This window comes from Fundulus heteroclitus, chromosome 11, assembly GCF_011125445.2.
Source record: "Fundulus heteroclitus isolate FHET01 chromosome 11, MU-UCD_Fhet_4.1, whole genome shotgun sequence".
Classification (NCBI taxonomy): Eukaryota; Metazoa; Chordata; class Actinopteri; order Cyprinodontiformes; family Fundulidae; genus Fundulus; species Fundulus heteroclitus.
The window spans coordinates 10,022,218-10,040,870 of NC_046371.1; the positions used below are offsets into that span (position 1 = coordinate 10,022,218).

An 18,653-nucleotide genomic window follows, 5' to 3' on the forward strand; every position below is an offset into this window, starting at 1 on the left:
CTCTGAAAAGCTCGAAAAACAAAAATAAAAAAGAAATTCAATGGAGATGACACAGCACTATTTTAATCAGGCCATCCAAGCTCTAAAATCCACCAAGGCAGCTAAAGTGAAACAATTCTGCAAAGAGCGGTCCAGAATTTCTACAAAGCAATGAAAAAGGCTCATTGGTATTATCTAAAATACTTGATTTCACATAGAGTCAGGTTGGTTTGGTAAGGTATTTTTTATCTCAATAAATTACCTCAACTATATTTTGTCAGCTTAATTTTTAATTATAACAATAATAAAAAAAAATAATTTCAAGTGAGTATGCAGGCAAGTGAGATGCTCTGTCCGTTCAATGTGTTTGTTCTGTTTTACTGTTGTTTAAGATCTTGGTTTTATATCTTATATCTCTTTTAATAACCTTACCTTTGATGCCTCACTTTGGGAAAACTTGGAAAAAAAAGAATATAAATAAATTGGACTTGGAATATGTGCTGTTTGTGTTTTTGTACACTTGTCCAGCTTTATATGATGGGTAAAATTTGCTTTTCTTGCTAGAGTCAAATCTTATACTGATAAATAAAAAATATATAGATGTTTTGTTTCTGAATGTAACTATAGGTTTTTTTATTTTTAATTTTTAACTTTTCACGTCTCATCAGAAATTTGCCCAAAACGTTACTGCAAAATCGGAAAGAACTGTAGTTAAGGCAACTTTTGTCAAGTAAATTAAGGGAAAACTAATTACATTATGCTTTAACTATATTTGCAGGCTTACATGCATCATTTCAAAGATCGCTTCAGCAAATTAATTCAGCAAATATAGCCTGCTGTAAAACCTCTGTTACTAAAAAGTGTAGCTGCTGTGTTTTCTTACCAGGAGACAGAAGAACACGCGCTTTAATTTTGCAGTCTCCCTCGAGGCTTTTATTTTGAAGGGAGCGTTGCTTGCTTCTTCCGGCGGAAGTTTCCAACTCTTCCTTCTCCACCGGTCCTAAACTTTCGCTTTGCTCTCAGACACCTGGATCATGGCCACGTTTTTCGGAGAGGTTCTGTCGGTGTATTCTCGGGCTGTGGAGGAGGAGGACGAGGAGGAGCTCGATGACAACGAAGAAGACGAACAAATTCGCAGAGAACTGGAGGAGAAGAGGTGAGTTTGGCTAACAGTGTAGCATGAGAAAGGCAGAAATTAGCTCAAACAACAGAAACAACAACAACATTGCGACATTAGGTTTAGTGCAAAGACAAAGTGCGGAGCTTATTAAAGGTAAAAATGGACGTGGACTCCTGTCTGGACCTTTTGTTGTTGTTGTTGTTGTTGACGCTTTAGCCGTTTGTGAGCATCTGTTAGCTAACATGACACATTAGATTCCAGCAGCTCTTCACTTTGCCCCCTATTGGTCACACAATGTACTGCATCGCCAAAAGTATTCGCTCCCCTGCCTTGACTCACACGAACTTGACTAAAAATAACATTTCCATATTTTTCAGGCTGAATGCCGATATACGATATTCATCGCGATATAAGTAAATATAAAAGGCTGTCTCTGAATCAAAGCTCTATCCCAAATGTCACTGAATGGGCACCTTTTTCAACATGTAGATAAACATGAGAAACAGCTGAAAAATAACCCTTTAGACTACTTAAAAGTATGATTATAATACAACATAGGCCATCTCAATATAAACGAAATTGGCTCATATCTCTTTTGAAAAAAATAAACTCAATATTTTTAAAATCGCGATGTATTGCCCAGCCCTAGTGGCATCCCATTCTTAATCCACGGGGTTAAGTCTGACGTTGGTCCACCCTTGCTATGATGTTAGAGGTAAACTGGTAAAAATAAACTTTTTTTCCCCTTAAGTTCATTACACAAATTATATCAATAATGAGTTTTCTAGATGAGACAAAGTTTGGTCTATATATATATATATATATATATATATATATATATTGTGTATGTGTGTCTGTGTGTGTGTGTGTGGGGGGACTTTTTCCTTCCACTTAACTTTCCTTCCATCCTTGGATGCATCATTTCATGAACTGCCAGCAATGGCCTCTGTTGTCTTCGGCTCTTTGTGAACAGATATACAGTCGACAGCCTTCCTATTGGGCTTTAACATGGCCATAGCATGCAGTATTTTAAAAAAAACCTTGTGTAATATTTTAACTCCCTAAGACGCTGCATCTCAATTTTCAGCTTTAAGCTATAATTATCAAAAGGAAATTAAAAGAAAGTACTTGAGATGCAGTGTAGCATTCTCTCAGAATATGAGTTTTACTTTCTTCCAATTAAAATGGTGACATAAATTGACTTTCCAATCCTATTGTAATTTATATAGGAGCACTCATTTATGCTGAATGTATTTCTTAGGACCAAATATAAAGAAGAGCGACATCAGTAGACTAGTTACTGAACTCAGCTGATGTCTAATTTCTTTTCTTCACCATGTTCATCACTCCTAAAAGCCCTCACATTTTTTCAGTGTTTACCTTCACTCATGTTCTTTTTTCTAAGTGTAGTTAAAAGTCAGATAAAAGGTGCTCCTTCATTTTTATGCTAGATCAAGGAAACTGCAGCTCATTTTTTTTACTCTTTTTCTAATACTTGTTATATTTAAACATTTGAACTAAAGTTAACACAAATATTTCACTGCAAAACTATATTGCCACTAAAGTCGTTGGACTGTTTCTGAAGCAGAAGTGTTTTTTTTTTTAGGGGTTTTTATGCCACAACAGTACCAGAAACTGTTATTATGAAGTTGTTTTGTACAATTGGGATGATTTCTATCCTGCATAAACACACTCAGAACCACAGTCCGTGATAAAAACAAAGCGGCTGAAAATGAAAAGAGTCCCTGCATGGTTGTATTTGTTTGGCGTTTTCTGAGAGGCGTCATTTGAGGGGGTCATTTTGCTGCCGGGGTGTCTTTAGTGGGTGACGCGTTTCTATTATGTTTCCCATCATTGCGGCGTGGCGTGAGTGGGCTGAGCAGAGGCCCTTTGAACGACTCAGATTAATTCAACAGCTCCCCAAAACAATAACAGGCTGGTCAGACTAGCCGTGCCAGGAAACGGGGCATTACATTTTCAGCTTTTTACGGGCGTAAATGGCAGCGCCCCCTTTTTCAATCTGGCCGTGTTCTGCCCGCTTTAAGCTCTGTCGTGTCTTTACGTTTTAACCCCGCGTTGAGCGGCAGAGCTCATCTCAAAGTCTGCCTTTCATCCCTCTCCTCTTCCCCAGAGCCGTTCATCTCCACTGGAGCCCCGACGTCACCGAGTCGTTGAGATCCGGCAACAAGCTGCAGTGCTCCAGCTTCATCCTGGCCGTGGGTCACAACGCCGCCAGTAAGTGAGAGCCAGCTGTCAAAAAGCACCCCGAGACACGTCCGTCAGACTTTTAACGCACCGTGATGTCTTTATCAATCAGTGTCCGCAGCGATTCCTTTCACTCCATCTCAAAAAACAAGCCAAAAGCATATTTCACCAGGCTAGGGTCCTGCAGTGTGAAGGTTGTGGGTTCAACGCCAGTGTAAAGTAGGGCTGAACGATTTTGGAAAATAATCGAATTGCGTTTTTTTTTTTTTTCTTCTTAATATTGAGATTTAATGCAAATTTTTTTTCCAGTTTAATTTATCATGCATTTTTAAAAATATATACAAAACAACAAATCAATTTGTTTCCTCGCCATGTAGATTAGGTGCTAAAAGACCCACAGCATCTAAACTCGGAGCAGAAATTATTGCGTTCTGCCTACAATATATTTCAATCAAAACTGCAATTTTGACTTTTCTCCGCACTAACCACAAGCAACAAAAATGGCCTCTAAATAAAGATGTTTGTAAACAAGGACTATTTTAAATATGAACTTTTAATGTTTCTATTGATCAGAATATTATTCAAGAGAACAGCTTTTCATTTAATTGGACATCAATCCTTGTTGAACATAAAGTGCAAAATCCAACCAACAAGCAAGTCAATGTATTAAACTGATTGACCTGTACTTAATGCTTTGTATGATTATATAAACTCTAAAACAAGTAATAAAATTAGATTATCTCACTGCTGCAACTGTCTTCCCTTCCATGTGGAGGCAAACCCACTTTAAACATTTTACCAACACCTAATGGACGTGTATAATTCCTTAATTGTTACATAGCCAAAAATTGCAGACTCTGCGATTTGGAAATTGCGTTTTCTTAAATCACGATTATATTGAAAATGCGATTAATTGTTCAACAGCAGTGTAAAGTGCTGCGTTGGGCTGGCTACTGATCGCTGAGAGGGTCTGTGTGTGTTCGCAGGCTTCCTGTCGGCGTACGTGCTCGCCTCTGCGAACTGGGATGCGGCCGGACGCGCGCTGGCGTGGAACGAGAGGAGCCGGTCTGGGACGGGGCGGAGCGGCGAGGAGTCGGCATGTGTTTTCTACAGACACAAGGACGAGCCGTCAGTGAGTGACACGGCGAGAAAAGCGGCGCCTCCGAGTGCGTCTGCTGTCGATTAACACCTCAGAAACGCACGCCACCGTGGTGACAAGCTGCTTATTGTTTCCCTCAGTTTTTTTTTTTTTTTCCTAGATTAAAGCGGTCTATTAAAAAAATGCTCATTAACTGAACCACTTGTAGGATTTCAACACTAACGAGAGTTTGATTACTTCTCAGCTCTGGATAATTATGGAACAATATGTCTATCCAGTCAATTCTCCATTCCTTCACGTGTTTATCCGTCCGTCCGTTAGTCTGTCCAGCCCTCCATCCATCAAGCCTCTTCTACATCCCCTCCATAATCTGTCCATCCATCCATCAATTAACCTGTCCATTAATTTATCTGTCCCCCCATTCATCTGTTTCTGTCTGTCCGTCTATCCAAACATCCATCCATCCATCCATCCATCCATCTGCCCATTCATTTGTTTCTGTCTGTCCAACCATCTATCCATCAAGCCACCTGTATGCCCATCCATCCTGTCCGTCTATTCATCCATCTGTCTGTCCTTCCTCCCTTCCGTCCATCTGTCTGTCCATTTCTTTAGCCCAGGCATGTCCAAAGTGTGGCCCGGGGGCCATTTGTGGCCCCTGGACTGATTTTGTGTGGCCCCTCCAACTGCATTTGGTCTACTGGAAAAATTTGGCTGATGGAGATGGAAACATTTTATTTCTATTAGGCTACAATTAATGCAGACAGGTTAAGATCTTACAACTGAAAACATTTGGTACAACACAATATATTCATGTTTTAATAACCACACTTTTTACATTCTATTTAATTTCATAGTAAATACGACCACATCTGTCTGAGGACTTTAACTCGGATGAAAAATGTTTGTGCATTTAAAGCTTTTTTTTCATCAAATCATTTATTACAATTAGCTAAATACAAGTGTTTTAAAATAAATACCAGCCCAAATCCTGTTCTCATATTGCAAGATCAAAAATAATTCAGTCTTCTTTTATTTTCAGTCGAGTCTAACATAATTAGCAATCTGGGTGACCATCTTTTAATAAAGCAAATGTGCAAAACCCGTTTTTAACTTTGAATCTACAGTGATTTAACATCCTTTTTCTTCAGAAACTCTGAATAATTTCTTTAATTGAAATCATATTTTGTAAAGCAGGTGAAAGAATCACAACATAATTTTTGGGTTATTTTTTATCGTTTTTTGGCCCTCGAGTACTTTTGACTTCAGAATTTCGGCCCACGTGGCAAAAAGTTTGGACACCCCTGCTTTAGCCAAATAGCCATCTGTCAGTCCATCTACAAGCTTTTGTTTGTATATTTTACTCTTTTTTTTTTTCTGCTGATTTCATATTTAAAATCATATCTCTCTAGAAAAATTTGATATGCTTGTCTTAATAGGTTAGAAACGGGAATAAATAAAGGACAAAAAAATCTATATTTTTATCAGATCTGAGCCTGGAAAGCTGAAGTTAAGGAAATATTTTCCCCAGCTGTGATACTGTCCATCAGTTTTTTTCTGTCTGCCATCTGAAGTCTGTTGCTTTAACTGTGATTTTTAAACAAAGCAGTCGGGCTTAGAGGTGCGCGTGGTTTACGTTCTGTTGGTACGTCTTTACTAACCTGTGATTCAATCAAGATAAAGGCGGTGAAAGGCAGAATGTGAAATCACTGCGCCGCAGAGGAACGTTCGGATTTATCTCAGCCGTCCTGCTGCTTCAGTTGGCAGCAGATACTGGAGAAAAGGAAAAAAAAGATACTGGAGAACCACGTGAAAAGCCGTTTGCTAGACACTAATAAACTGTATAGATGTCTGATTTATTTGTCATCCCGTTGTGACCAGCGTGAAAAGGGTTTGTAAAAACGGTTTGTGTAGAATTATTGTTCTTGTGAGGCAGAGCTGCAATGAAAAGACAATCAAGTTGATTATTTTGATTATTATCTTAATATAGCAAAAAAAAAAAAAGCTTAAAATGAATTTCTTCAGCAAATTGTTAATTAAATCCCACGGATCTGATTGCTGGTTGTTTAAGTTAAGTCGGCAAATGGTGATGCAGCGATCAGTAACCATCATCTTTTCCTTCATTGGGTCAAGCCACCAATGAACATGTCAGATTTTTTTTAAATTTAATGCATTGAAATTAAAATCTGCGGACATACATTTTTTTGAGTTTAGAAATAATCAGGTTTTAATGTATTTTAATTATTTGTCTTGGAGTAGATGAGAAGTTACCTGTTAAAAAATTAATTTTACTTTTTTTTTTTTTTTAACTAAAACATTTTTAATTTCTTTAGCATTCTGTATCAGGAATTAGCATAACTATCATTACAGAAACAGCGGTCTCCATGTGCGCCTTACTTTACCTGTGAGGTTTTTAAAGGTTTCATGACTGACAATAAAAAAGCTTAAAGGGATACAGCAAAGCAGCCGCTCAGCCTTCCTGTTATCTGATCAAATCCTCGCTCTCTTTCAGCTTAAACGAACAACAAGCTGTCAAATCAAATATGATTTTTTTTTTTTTTTTATTAGCTTCAGAAGTCTTCTTCACTCAGTAGCAGCTTCCACACTCCAGACAGTTGTTTTGTAAGCGTGACCCAGTTGCTCTTATGTCATGAAGAGAAGGAAGAGATCAGACGGTTTTGTTTTTCATTCAGGGCCGATCAACCTGAAAATAATTAGATTTTGATCACCGGCAGACATCGCTTTGTGTCTTAAATTCAGTGATCACCTTTAGTTTCTTCCCATTGTTGAATTACGACAAAGTTTTCCACATATTAGTTTGTTTATGTTATGACCCTTATAATCCCAGACCTGGCCGACTGAAGCTCTGGCTCCAGCCAGAAAACGCCAGATCGCTGCATCTCTGCTGTCAGTGGAACGAATCTTTAGGCGTTTCATTAGCTTTTGCTTCTTCAGATGTTTAGCTTTAGCGTCAGATTGGCCGACTCGTTGAACCGTTAAACCTGAAAAATCCGGTTTTAAGTTCATCACACACAATTTCCACTACGAGTGCCACCATCTCCTCCCACCCTAGAAGCGCCGTCCTCCTTTAAAAATCTTATCTTGTTCTATTTTCTCCCCGTGTGATTGAAAAGTGACGAGAAAAATGCTTTTTCTCTTTAGGTTTTGATATGCAACGTGACGTGCCACATCGCAGAGGACCAGCTGTTTGAGTGGACGGAAAAGGTACCTCTCTCTGCAGTTTAATCCCCCCCGACAAGACTGTGACAGTTTGCCCTTACAGCCTCCGCGAAGGAGCAGTTTTACTTTCTTTCCCTCAGAAGCCATAATCACTTGGCAACATGAGGACTTAAATAGACTCTGTTTCCGCCGAGCTCGTTGTTAAGGAAGAATCTCAAAGCTTGACTGTAGAAATCTGACGGTTCACCAACGTTTTGGAGGCATTTTCTCCTTCTAACATTTAGAGATGGCCTGGCGGGGGGGGTTTACGGGTTTAGCGTTTTTTGTCGTTCAAACCAGACTGTAGAGCAGAGAGCCACTCGGTAATTGCAACTGGATTGTTATTGGGAGGCTGTTTTTTTTAGAAGCAGAAAACACAGCCTGCCTTTTCCAGCGTTCTGCCTGCAGCAGCAGCACCAGCGGCAGAGAATCATGACAGATTTCACTCCTGTCAGCAGATTGGAGGAAGATGAGGCTATAATAGGCACAGTGTTTTCGAAACTTGACAGCTGCAAATTGGAAAAGTATTGGCTGGTCTCAGAAATGTCAGCGCCAGCTGCCAGACACAGGTGTGTGGCTAGAAACAGAAATAAACCCTAAAACCCGGCCCCTGTCTTTATTTCTTTGCACACGTTAGATGAATTACTGTGAGATCCGAACCCCTAACGGCGTGTTGTTGGTCTTTGTTCGTCGCAGGTGTTCGACTGCCTGCAGTCCAGAGAGCTCGCCGTGACGGTGCTGTCAGATCGCTCTGTGGCTGATTACAAGACGCCCGACTATCTGTGCAGCAGCTCTGCTCCCTTCCTGCGCTCTCTTCACTCCAGTGCGTTCGCCGATCGGCCTGTCTGCCCGTCACTGGAGCAGCCCAACATCATTACAGGCCTTCCAGCTGCAGGTGCGTTTGGACCTTTTTTTTCCTGGTCAGATGAGTCCGACTCATTGCTTTGTCTCACAAAACCCACTCAGGACTCTAAACGGGACCCATTCAGTTAACCTTTGCCTCACCTCTCACGTTGCTGTGGATATTTAGCAGAGGAATCCATCTGAGTCGCGCCTTTTATTCGGCGCATAAAACAGTGTGGTTCTCACATAACCTGAGCCCACTTTGTCCCCCATAAGAAGACATTTTCTTTAGGCTCATAAAGAGACATTTTGCTTAAAGCTTTGTCTCTGTTTCCTTAAACAATTAGAGATATGGATACAAAAGGATTTTTTTGGTCTTAAAACGTGACATGTGAAGCAGAGCAGGGCGTATAGGTTGAGCAGACGCTGCACATGTTCTTTGTTATCAACGCAGCCATCCAGAAAAGACTTTGTGAACATAGATTTTTGAGTCTTACCACAGATTTAGGTCTGGACTTTGACTTGGCCATATTTCCAATAAAATAAAAAGTTTGTGCGATTTTTATGGACAAATTTAAAGTGATATCAATGTTGGAAAAGTCATTTGCCAATGCAGTATCCTGATCCGTCACTATATCTAAGTTGATGAAGTCATTGGCTCTCGGGTGCGATTAACAGGTATAAACAGACGTGGCGCCATCTAGCGGCAGTATCACAGAACTGTCATAACGCCGGTTTGCTTAATTTATAAATCGATTGTAAACAATGCCGGACTGAGCCTGACCCTCTGCAAGGCCTCACAATAAAGCGTCAGCTCGGTGTGATCAAAGACCAACCGTTATTAATTAAATACACCAATCTACAAAAATTTTAAGAGCCTCGTATCAGAACATTTACTCAATTCTGTGGCCACATCTGAGCCTCGTCAGGTTTAGCGTCTGCTCCAGTGAACAGCAACGTTCATACTGTATTCCCAGAGACATTTCAGTCTTTTCCCTCTTGAATCATATTTTTTTGGGTGTTTTTTTTTTCTATTGTCTCATAGGGAGATGCTAATAGCATTTAGCTTCTTCCTTGTTTTAAACCCGGCTGCACATATGCAGTACGTACCTCCGTTAATATCGTGAATAAAGAAAAAAGGCTTTATTTACTAACAAATTGAGCAATAACAAGGCATAAAAGACCAAAACAACAACTAATACACCAGCATTACGTGATAATCTTTCATAAAAAATGTTGTATGCAACCAGAGTGAGTTACTATAAATTTAAAATAGTCAAACAACGTGGCTATGCAAGTGCTGTAAACCTAAAGACTACAGTTCATCCATATCAAGTGGCCAAAATCATCATTGTAATCCTGTCTCACTTAACTAACCTGTTTTATTTAGGATGCTGCACTGTCCCTTTTCTCCTAATATGGACATATATTTTGTCCTAAATGGAATATCTGCATGTCAGCCTCAATGTGCTGCTCCAACACAGATAATTAGATTAAGAAAGCTACAACATATCGCCAAATATGTCATGGTTCATAAAGATGTCCAACTTGACAAATAAAGCTGCTCCTCAATAGAGCTGAACGATTTTGGAAAATAATCGAATTGCAAATTTTTTTTATCTTAATATTACGATTTAATGCGATTTTTTTTTTTTAGTTTAATTTATCATGTCTTTTTAAAAATATTCAAACAACAGATCAATCTGATTCATCACTGTGCAGATTAGGTGCTAAAAGAGCCGCTGCGTCTCAACTCGGTGCAGAAATGATTGCGTTCTGCCTACGATATATTTCAATTAAAATTGCGATTTGATCTTGACTTTTCTCCTCATTAACCACAAGCAACAAAAATGGCCTCTAGATAAAGATACTTGTAAACAAGGACTATTTAAAACAAGAACTTTTAATGTTTTTATTAATCAGAATATTATTCAAGAGAACAGCTTTTAATTGATTTGGACATCAATCCTTGTTGAACATAAAGTGCAAAGTGCAACCAACATGCACGTCTATGTATAAAACTGGTTGACTAATGCTATGGTGAGATTCCTGAAAGTTTCTGGTAAAACAGTATGATTATATAAACTCTAAAACAAGTAATAAATTAAATTATCTCACTGCTGCAGCACTCTTCCCTTCCATGTGGAGGCAAACCTACTTTAAACATATTAGACACCTAAAGGACGCGTCTGATTCACAAATTGTTACATAGCCAAAAATTGTAGACCCCCTGCGATTTGGAAATTACGTTTTTTTAAAATTGCGATTAATTGTGCAGCTCTACTCCTACATAATTTCATGTCTTGCTCCTGCTGATGAGTTTTACACCTGGAGCGGTTTGCTAAAGTTTTAGGTAAATGTCGGGCGTGTCAAAGCTCTGTGTTTTGATATGACTTGTTGATAATTTGACTCAAATATTTTACTGCTATTCCAGCTAATTGTGTGCAGATACAATCCTGCTTTATAAACTCGGCACATAAGGTCTCACATCCGACTTAACAAGAATAAGTCGAATAAACAATACTTTGGTGTGAAAGATGCCTTTATTACAGTGATTTTTTTTTTTTTAAATGTCTCTAGAGTAAACCTTATACATGGCTGTAATTCATTATTTAATTGATCCCAAATATCAATAAATGTTCCTATGAGACCGTTTCAACATTCTCAGTCTTCTTGAAAACATGCCCATGGTCCTGAGTATTAACTCTAATAATTACACATATTCAATGCCTTAATCTGTAATTGCTGTGAAAACATCCTCGTCATTAATTCAAATAACGACCAGCAAATAAATCTTTAAACCTCATTTCATCACCAGTGAAAATGAAGCTCACAGTTCGTCACTCCAGGTGCTTTGCAGGTATCCTCCTCCCTCTGGTTGTTACTTATTGAGTCCGAACATGAAGAGGCAGAGAACAGGAGTTTAAATCTGTCTGATACACGGACTGAGCTGCTGCCCGGTATCTGTGCATCAACCAGGGATTAACAGTCATCTGTGTGCCCATCTGTTCACCGCTTCAGTCGATTCCCGGTCTTAATTTTGTTGTAAATCTGCTCTTTTTCTCTGGATTTCCTAACCCTGACAGATGCTTATGTTCTGCGTGTCTTACATCCTGTGCAGCCGTTAAAGCGGGATGTGAGGGCCTCCTGGCCTCAATCTCATCTCACCTTGTGCTGCTTTCTGCCGTTTACTGTGTGTTTGCGTCAAGGACAAGGATGTCCTGATTCTTTTTAGGATTTATGTGGAACGGAAAAAGGCTGGCCTTTTTTTTTTTCTGTATTTTTTTTTTTCTGGGGCGCACTTCAAATAAGTGTTTTTCTTGAAAGAAAGCTGATTCCTTTACTGTAGAAAACTGCAATAGAGGCTTAGGGACATGTGGTTATCTGCGGGAGAATTTGTCTGCAGTTCTTATCGCAAAACCGATCCACAGGATTGAAGACGTTGTTATCTTGCTTCTTCTCCTTTTAGCTGCAGAGAGTAAGCGTACATCTTTTCTGCTGCCTCCACTCACGGAAGTACTTATGATGCGTTAGTGGCCGGCCGTTCAGTCCTCAGAGATAGGGTTTTACCGCCAAGCAGCCAGATTTATTAAAACTGGCCGTTATATGAATGTTGGAGCTGTGGACTTCTTAAAGGTCATCTCCTCTTTTGTTTTGTTCACATTCAAGATAAGATGATAGTTTCCACGCCTGCGCCGCGGTCCGACACACCCAAAAACCGCAAAGTCATCCGACTATTTCTGCAGATGGCAGGACTCTGTTCCTGGAGTCTGAGGTGTGCACCTGTGTCTGCTGGAGTTTCTTACAACAAAAGGCTGAAATGTTGTTAAATGCAGTGTTAAAAGAACATTTTCCTCGCAACATAAAGAAGCTTGTGGATCTCAAGTCCTCCACATTACTTACCAATGAACATTTTTATTTAAAGTAATGTTCATTTGACCAACATTTTGGGGCGATTCAAACAGACAATCTGTGACGAGAGCTAAAAATTAGGGCGATGGCAGGGAGGTCTTCCAACCTGAAACCAAGCTTAGATCCTCAAATTACCAGTGGGAGCATGCAAAAGGGTGATCATCAACTATAAGAAGGGTATGGAAGTTTAACTTTAGATTTTTTTTGTGTTAAAATTAGAGCTGTGCAATAGATCTAATGGCTGTTGTCATGGTATTATAAGTTGGTCTGTGGTCCAGGCATCCACCTGTGTCTTCTGGAGTTTCTTACAAAGCAAAAAAAGGCTGAAATGTGTTAAATGCAGTGTTAAAAGAACATTTTAACCCAAGTTGCTTTTCACTTTTCCAATATTCATGATTTGTTTTACACCGAGCCTGCTTTTGGTGTTTTTATTGCTTTTGCTCTCATCTGACCAGAGCACACAGTTCTAATTAAAGTCCCAGTGATGCTCAACAAACATCACAGTTTTGCATTAGTGAATGCGGGGTAGGAACGGCTTTCCTGTAGGCAGGCCTCCTGAACAACCAGCTGGTATGTAGATGAGGTCTAATGGTTGTTATGGAGACTTCGTGACCCCAGTGACTCCTGTTTGCTTCAGTGAGCACAGCACCAGCGGTTTTAACGTTTTAATTATTGTTCAGCCCACATAATGGTCGGGCTTTGACAGCTTTTATCTTGTTACCATGTCCTTACTTTTGAAAATCCACACATATCTGGTTTTCCTAAACGGCATGTTCTTCTGTTTTTCCCATTTTGAAGAATTGACTTCTGTATTCTGTCATATTCATACCCTAGGACAGCGGAAAGTCAACGGTCACCAAAGGTTCCTTGGTAATCTGATCAATAAAAATCAATAAAAATAAAAAAGTATTCAATTTATTTGATAGGAATTTTTATTTAGTAAAAACAATTTTTTTATTATTTTTTTTTTACTAGATTCATTTTGTCAAACGGAAACGTGCCCAGATTAGAGCGTGGTTTTATTTTTCTACATTTTAAAGGCTTTTTAAACATAGACATATGAATTCTAACTTATTATTTATTGCATTTAATTTCTTTAATTTGTCTTAATTTCAGAAATCGAGAAAGAAGTTTGTCCATATTTAATATGTTTAACCAACAGAAAAAGTAACAACCCTGAAGGAAAGCCATAACTGTTAGGTGTAGTTTACACCAGAAGGAGTAGTTACACTGCCAAGCTGTAGTAGCAGGTGGCAGTATCACCCCCCAGTAGTTTTTATTTAAAGTAATATTCATTTGACCAACATTTTGGAGCGATTCAAACAATCTGTGACGAGAGCTAAAGATTAGGGCGATGGCAGGGAGGTCTTCCAACTTGTAACCAAATTTAAATCCTCAATTTACCAGTGGGAGCATGCAAAAGGCGGATCATCAACTATAAGACTATAAGCAACTATAAGCACTTTGCAGTGTCATTGTACTGAATTGTGCTATACAAATAAATTTGCCTTGCCTAAGAAGGGTATGGTCATTGTAGGGCTAATGAAGGCTTTTCCTTCGATTATTGAGAAGTTTAACTTAGATAAAAAATTTTGACATCTTTTTTTTGTGTGTGTTAAAATTAGAGCTGCACAATACATCTAATGGCTATTGTCAAGGTATTGTGAGTTAGGGCTGGGCGCTATGGCTTAAAGGAGCAATAAGGATTTTTTTTTTTTACCGCTCGGTGGAGCTTGAGCATAACCTGACGCCGCCAGATAGATTTGCTTCGCATATCCATCTGGAAACCTTCCGTTGAAGTAATTTTGGGAAGTGGCGAAAATACTGGTTAGCTGATTGGCCTATGTTGGTGATAGACGGGCCAAATAAACCAATCAGATCAACGAAGCATATGACGTACTCGTCAACATGCTTCGTCGTCGCTCTGTTACGAGCGACGACGAAAACACAACCACAAGCCAAGCTACTCTTGCTGCTGCAGGTAAAGGCTCGTTAGCTCAGCAAAGAAATATTCTGTAATTCCGATAAAACTTGCTCGATAGCCACGCTAACGCTAGTTTCATCGGCTGAAGCCGCCATGTTCTTTAGACTGAACTGACGCGCTTCCCGTTGCGTCACACCTCAACCCGCCTCAAAGCCAACGCTGATTGGACGTTCGTTTGATGAACGGCTCCAAATTTTCTTTAACGGAGAGTAGCCAGACTGATCTGCGAGTGAAACCTTGAAAGCTCGCGAGATCAGGATGGTCTCACGAGGCTAGCTTGAGCACTGTCTGTAGACCAAAACAAGATGTGCGGAAAAGAAACAAAAAAACCAAGATGTGCATCAAACCTCTCTCTAGCTCCACTCCAGCACTCAAAGAATAAAAACACAGCAGAGCAGCATCACCTTTCAGAGGAGCATGTCTAGTGAAGAGGTAACTAAGGTATCTAATTATCTCCATTTTGTGCCTGTACCCCTAGTACTTAGGGCCTGTCTCATTTTTAATCAGAAACGACAGATAGATATATGAATAATTGTACCTGCTCATGTTGTTCTTTCCCAGTACGCGGGTTCTGAACACACGCAGCATTTACAGGCAATATCAAGCGTATCTGATTCCACAGTACAGGCATCGCATGAGAACGGCGCTGTCGACAGGTCGGATTCTCCTTTCTGCCTGCTGAGGTGTCCTTGAGCAAGACAATGAGCCCCACAAAGCTCGTGGTGTGCGTATGTGGAGGGAAAAAAAAACAGTCACTCTGGACAAATGGTTCTGCCAACCGAATAAAATGTGGTGCCATTAGGCTTCTCTCCACTCACTGAGCGTGCCCAGCCCTGCATCCTGATGTGGGCATTATGTCGCCAGTACACTTAAAGACATTTAATCCAAACAAAGAGACGTTTCATCAGGGTAAGGAACCAGGCGCTCGTCGCTGATGGCTTTACTCTTCATCCGTGTCATCTTTTAGCCATCAGTTCACCTTGTTTTGTTCTTCTCTGTGGTTTTTTTTCATCAGTCCTGAACCACTGCCAGGTCCACCGCATCGCCGCAGTCGTGTACCAGTGCTACAGCGACGTGGCCGGTCCCGACTCCGTCACAGTGGAGAGCTACAAGCCGGTGCTAAACAAGCTTGGCAGGTCCATACAGGTGAGCCGCTGTTCCTTTTATATCGAAGGCCTTTTTTTTTTTTTTTTTTTTATGAAAAGGGTCACCGATGGAGGATGTACACAAATGTCCAACATCCCAGCGATCTGGCCGAGCTCCAGGCGAGGCTGTAGCTGCAAACTTCTGACAGCTGATGGGATTAGTATTTATAATTAGAGGAGCCTCTCATGCCAAAAGCATTTTCCTTTTTTCTTCTGCTTTCTTTACCAAATCCAGCGTCTCCATTTTCTAAGTTTAAATCCTTTCAGTTTTTTTTTTTTTCAATGAGTAATTGTGTTTTACGGTTTCCCTGGAAGGGAAGGCCGAGTCAGAGCATTAAATTTGACTAACAGAGCTGCTGCCAAATGTCCTTCCATTATCTACAGCCGCTTGTCCTCAAAGGGGTTGCTGGTGCACATGTCCAGCGGTCATTGGCCAAAAATAAACACACACGCCTAAGCATTTAGCCTGGCCTGTGGGAAGATGCCGGAGTACCCAGAGAGAGAGCGTGCATGGAACGGGGAGAACTTTTAGACCAGGGTTTAACCCCAGAACTAAAGCTGCACAGTATATTATGAATATGTCATCATCACAATGTCAGTGGGTGCAGTATTTTTGCACGTTAATGTAATATTTAGCTGAATGTCAGCAGACGGTCCTGAACACGGATGACGTTTCCCAAAATTCTCAAGGTCACAGAGTGATGGAGGCGCAGATGAGTCGACGAGGAAAGAAGGAAACCGGCAATTTCCATCAGTATAATCACCTTTTCTAAGATTTTTTAACATGGTGCAGTCCTAACCAGAACCTTCATGCTGCAAGGAAACACGATCTGCACCACCGTGCGGACAAATCCACCAAAAAAAAAATTAAAAGATAATTTTTTCTTTCCTTTCAAACTATCCCAGGAGAATTTCCACTTTAGTGATTTTGTGTTTTTAATGTTTCCCAACAAAGTGCACACCTTCCTCGTTCAGACTTTTATCAGATATTTCTATTTAACGGGTAGTATGGCCTGCCTCATGTCACAGTTTAACATTGTTTTCTTTCTCCTCAGGTGAACTCACCCCCGAGCACAGATGTCCTCCGCAAGTTTCTCCGAAGTGCAGAAATTCAGAGTAATCTTTATATCTGAAACAATCCACTGTTTGAATCAGTTTAACCATTTGTGATGAAATACACACTTTTATAAATAAAGATATTGCCTCAACAGCATCTTCTTTTTAATTAATACGTTATGTAATCATCTTTCCACTGATCTTTGGTTCAGTTTTTACTATTGGTTGCTTTTTTTGATGGTTTGATTTATTAATGGGGGGGAAAAAATTAAACTTTGTAAACATTAAGGGTTCCTCAGCAAAGATCCTCACAAAGATTAAGGGTTTCTTAGATTAGGATACTAGAAAAAGGAAGAAAAATGTTCTGAACAGATTCTCCAACAATAAAGATGCTTAAGTTATAGAAGCAAAATAATAAAAAAAGATGTCTTTCAAGAAAAAAAAACAAATCTAACCAGATGCTACATTTTTAAGTCAGTTTGCTTAATGTGTAGCGCCACCTGCTGGATGACAGTTTTAAAATTTGTAAAATCTCATCAGGCGTGATTTTTCTCTGATTACTCTGGTCTCTTTTTAAAGGTTTAAATGTATTACATTCTTTCGTAATCTCTTCAATCAGTCAAACATTATCGACTGATTGTTGCACCTTTTATATATACAGCAACATGTTTAGCAGATTAAACACAACCCCGCCTCCCAATTAAAAACAGAATCCCTTGAAAAATACTATAAAAGTAAATAAAAATTCAAAACGTATTCAACTGAAAATATACCCATGGACAATAATTATAAATATGGTACGGAAACCCAGTGAAAGCAAAGTGGAAAATATAGAAAATATAATTTCCATAAATTTAAATAACGGTAGGGAAGAAGAGTCTATATCAAATGAAGATTGACAGAAAATAAATTGTTCATCTACAAATACAGATCAGAATTAAAAACCTTAATGAAAATAAAGTAAATATATAATTCTGGAGTTTAGTAATACCCACATTGGCAATATATCAAAGAAAAGTAATACAAAAGATCAAATGACAGGCGCAGCCCAAGAAATGGTGACCGTTGTAGCATCAGTTTAAAAAAGCTGATCCTTCTTATACATTTTATTTAAAATTACAAAAGAAAACTATTCAGTAAACTCATTTTAACACCCATTTTAGATAATAAGCACCCTGCTGTAAGCCAAATGGCTACAGATGTGACATGGAAGCTCATATTCGCTTTTATCCTTTTTAAAAACCTACCTTTAAAACATCTTAATGTCTTAAGTTTTCTTCATTTTATTGTTAAACATATTGTGTAGAGACTCCTATAGAGAGAGAATTTAGCAGCTTATATTAGAAAATTTAACAGTTCTAATCATTAAGTTCGAGAAGATCAGAATCAGTTAATTAATTCTTGTACATAAACAAAGAATTGGATTCCAGTTCCTCTTTGCTCTTGAGGAAGACATGTTTATTATAGTGTGTATGCAGTGTTTTACTGTTAAGTTTTCATCATAGTGACATCCTGGTGGAAGAAACTGTCTCTGTTGTGGCTGATTTTTGGCTCTGTGGTGCTGACCTGAAGGTAAAAGTCTAAGCATTTTTTTTTTCTCATCCTTGACAAGTCCTGGATGGAGAGAAAGTCAGCCTTCATGATCCTCTCTGCAGCCATAGCTGTTTGTTGTAGTTTGGACCTGTCCTGTTTGAAGATGAGCCAAACCACACAGGCGTGGATGTGCACAAAACAGATTGAATAATGGCACACATAGGAGGCACAACGTTGTTGAGGGGAGGCAGCGTGTCCAGAGGTTGCCTATCAACTCTGCAGTCTTGAGCGGGTTGAGCACCAGTGGACCAGTCAATCTGCCTCGTCGCTGTTCTGGATCAGACCAATGGCGGAGGTGTCGTCTGCAAACTCCAGGAGTTTCACATAATCATATCCCTGGGTGGTCGAAGTGGTGACAGGATGGAGTTGGTCTAAGGCTGACGGCATTATCTACTAACCTTTTTGCCCGCTAAGCAATCTGCAGGCGGTCCAGTGCTTCAACACCTCAAACATTTTTAATGACCAAAGACGTCATGGCTAGAGGCCTGCAGTCGTTTA

At 39.5% G+C, this 18,653-nt stretch overlaps 1 protein-coding gene across 1 annotated transcript; it reads left to right on the top strand.

The window, feature by feature from the left end:
* Positions 1–932: 932 nt before the first annotated feature.
* On the top strand, positions 933–16,716 carry psmg1 (proteasome (prosome, macropain) assembly chaperone 1). Its single transcript, XM_012881474.3, has 7 exons — positions 933–1,135; positions 3,231–3,334; positions 4,291–4,436; positions 7,566–7,628; positions 8,319–8,517; positions 15,377–15,507; positions 16,562–16,716. Exons 1-7 carry the CDS (start codon positions 1,014–1,016, stop codon positions 16,637–16,639), a joined length of 843 nt encoding a protein of 280 aa, XP_012736928.2. The 5' UTR covers positions 933–1,013; the 3' UTR covers positions 16,640–16,716.
* The last annotated feature ends 1,937 nt before the right edge of the window (positions 16,717–18,653 follow it).

What these genes read in the sequence shown, in the direction of transcription:
- psmg1 (XM_012881474.3), top strand. Translation starts at nt 1,014, where the DNA reads ATGGCCACGTTTTTCGGAGAGGTTCTGTCGGTGTATTCTCGGGCTGTG. An exon ending in AGAGAACTGGAGGAGAAGAG is followed by an intron (nt 1,136 to 3,230) that starts GTGAGTTTGGCT and finishes CCTCTTCCCCAG; the next exon opens with AGCCGTTCATCTCCACTGGA. An exon ending in TACAGGCCTTCCAGCTGCAG is followed by an intron (nt 8,518 to 15,376) that starts GTGCGTTTGGAC and finishes TTTTTTCATCAG; the next exon opens with TCCTGAACCACTGCCAGGTC.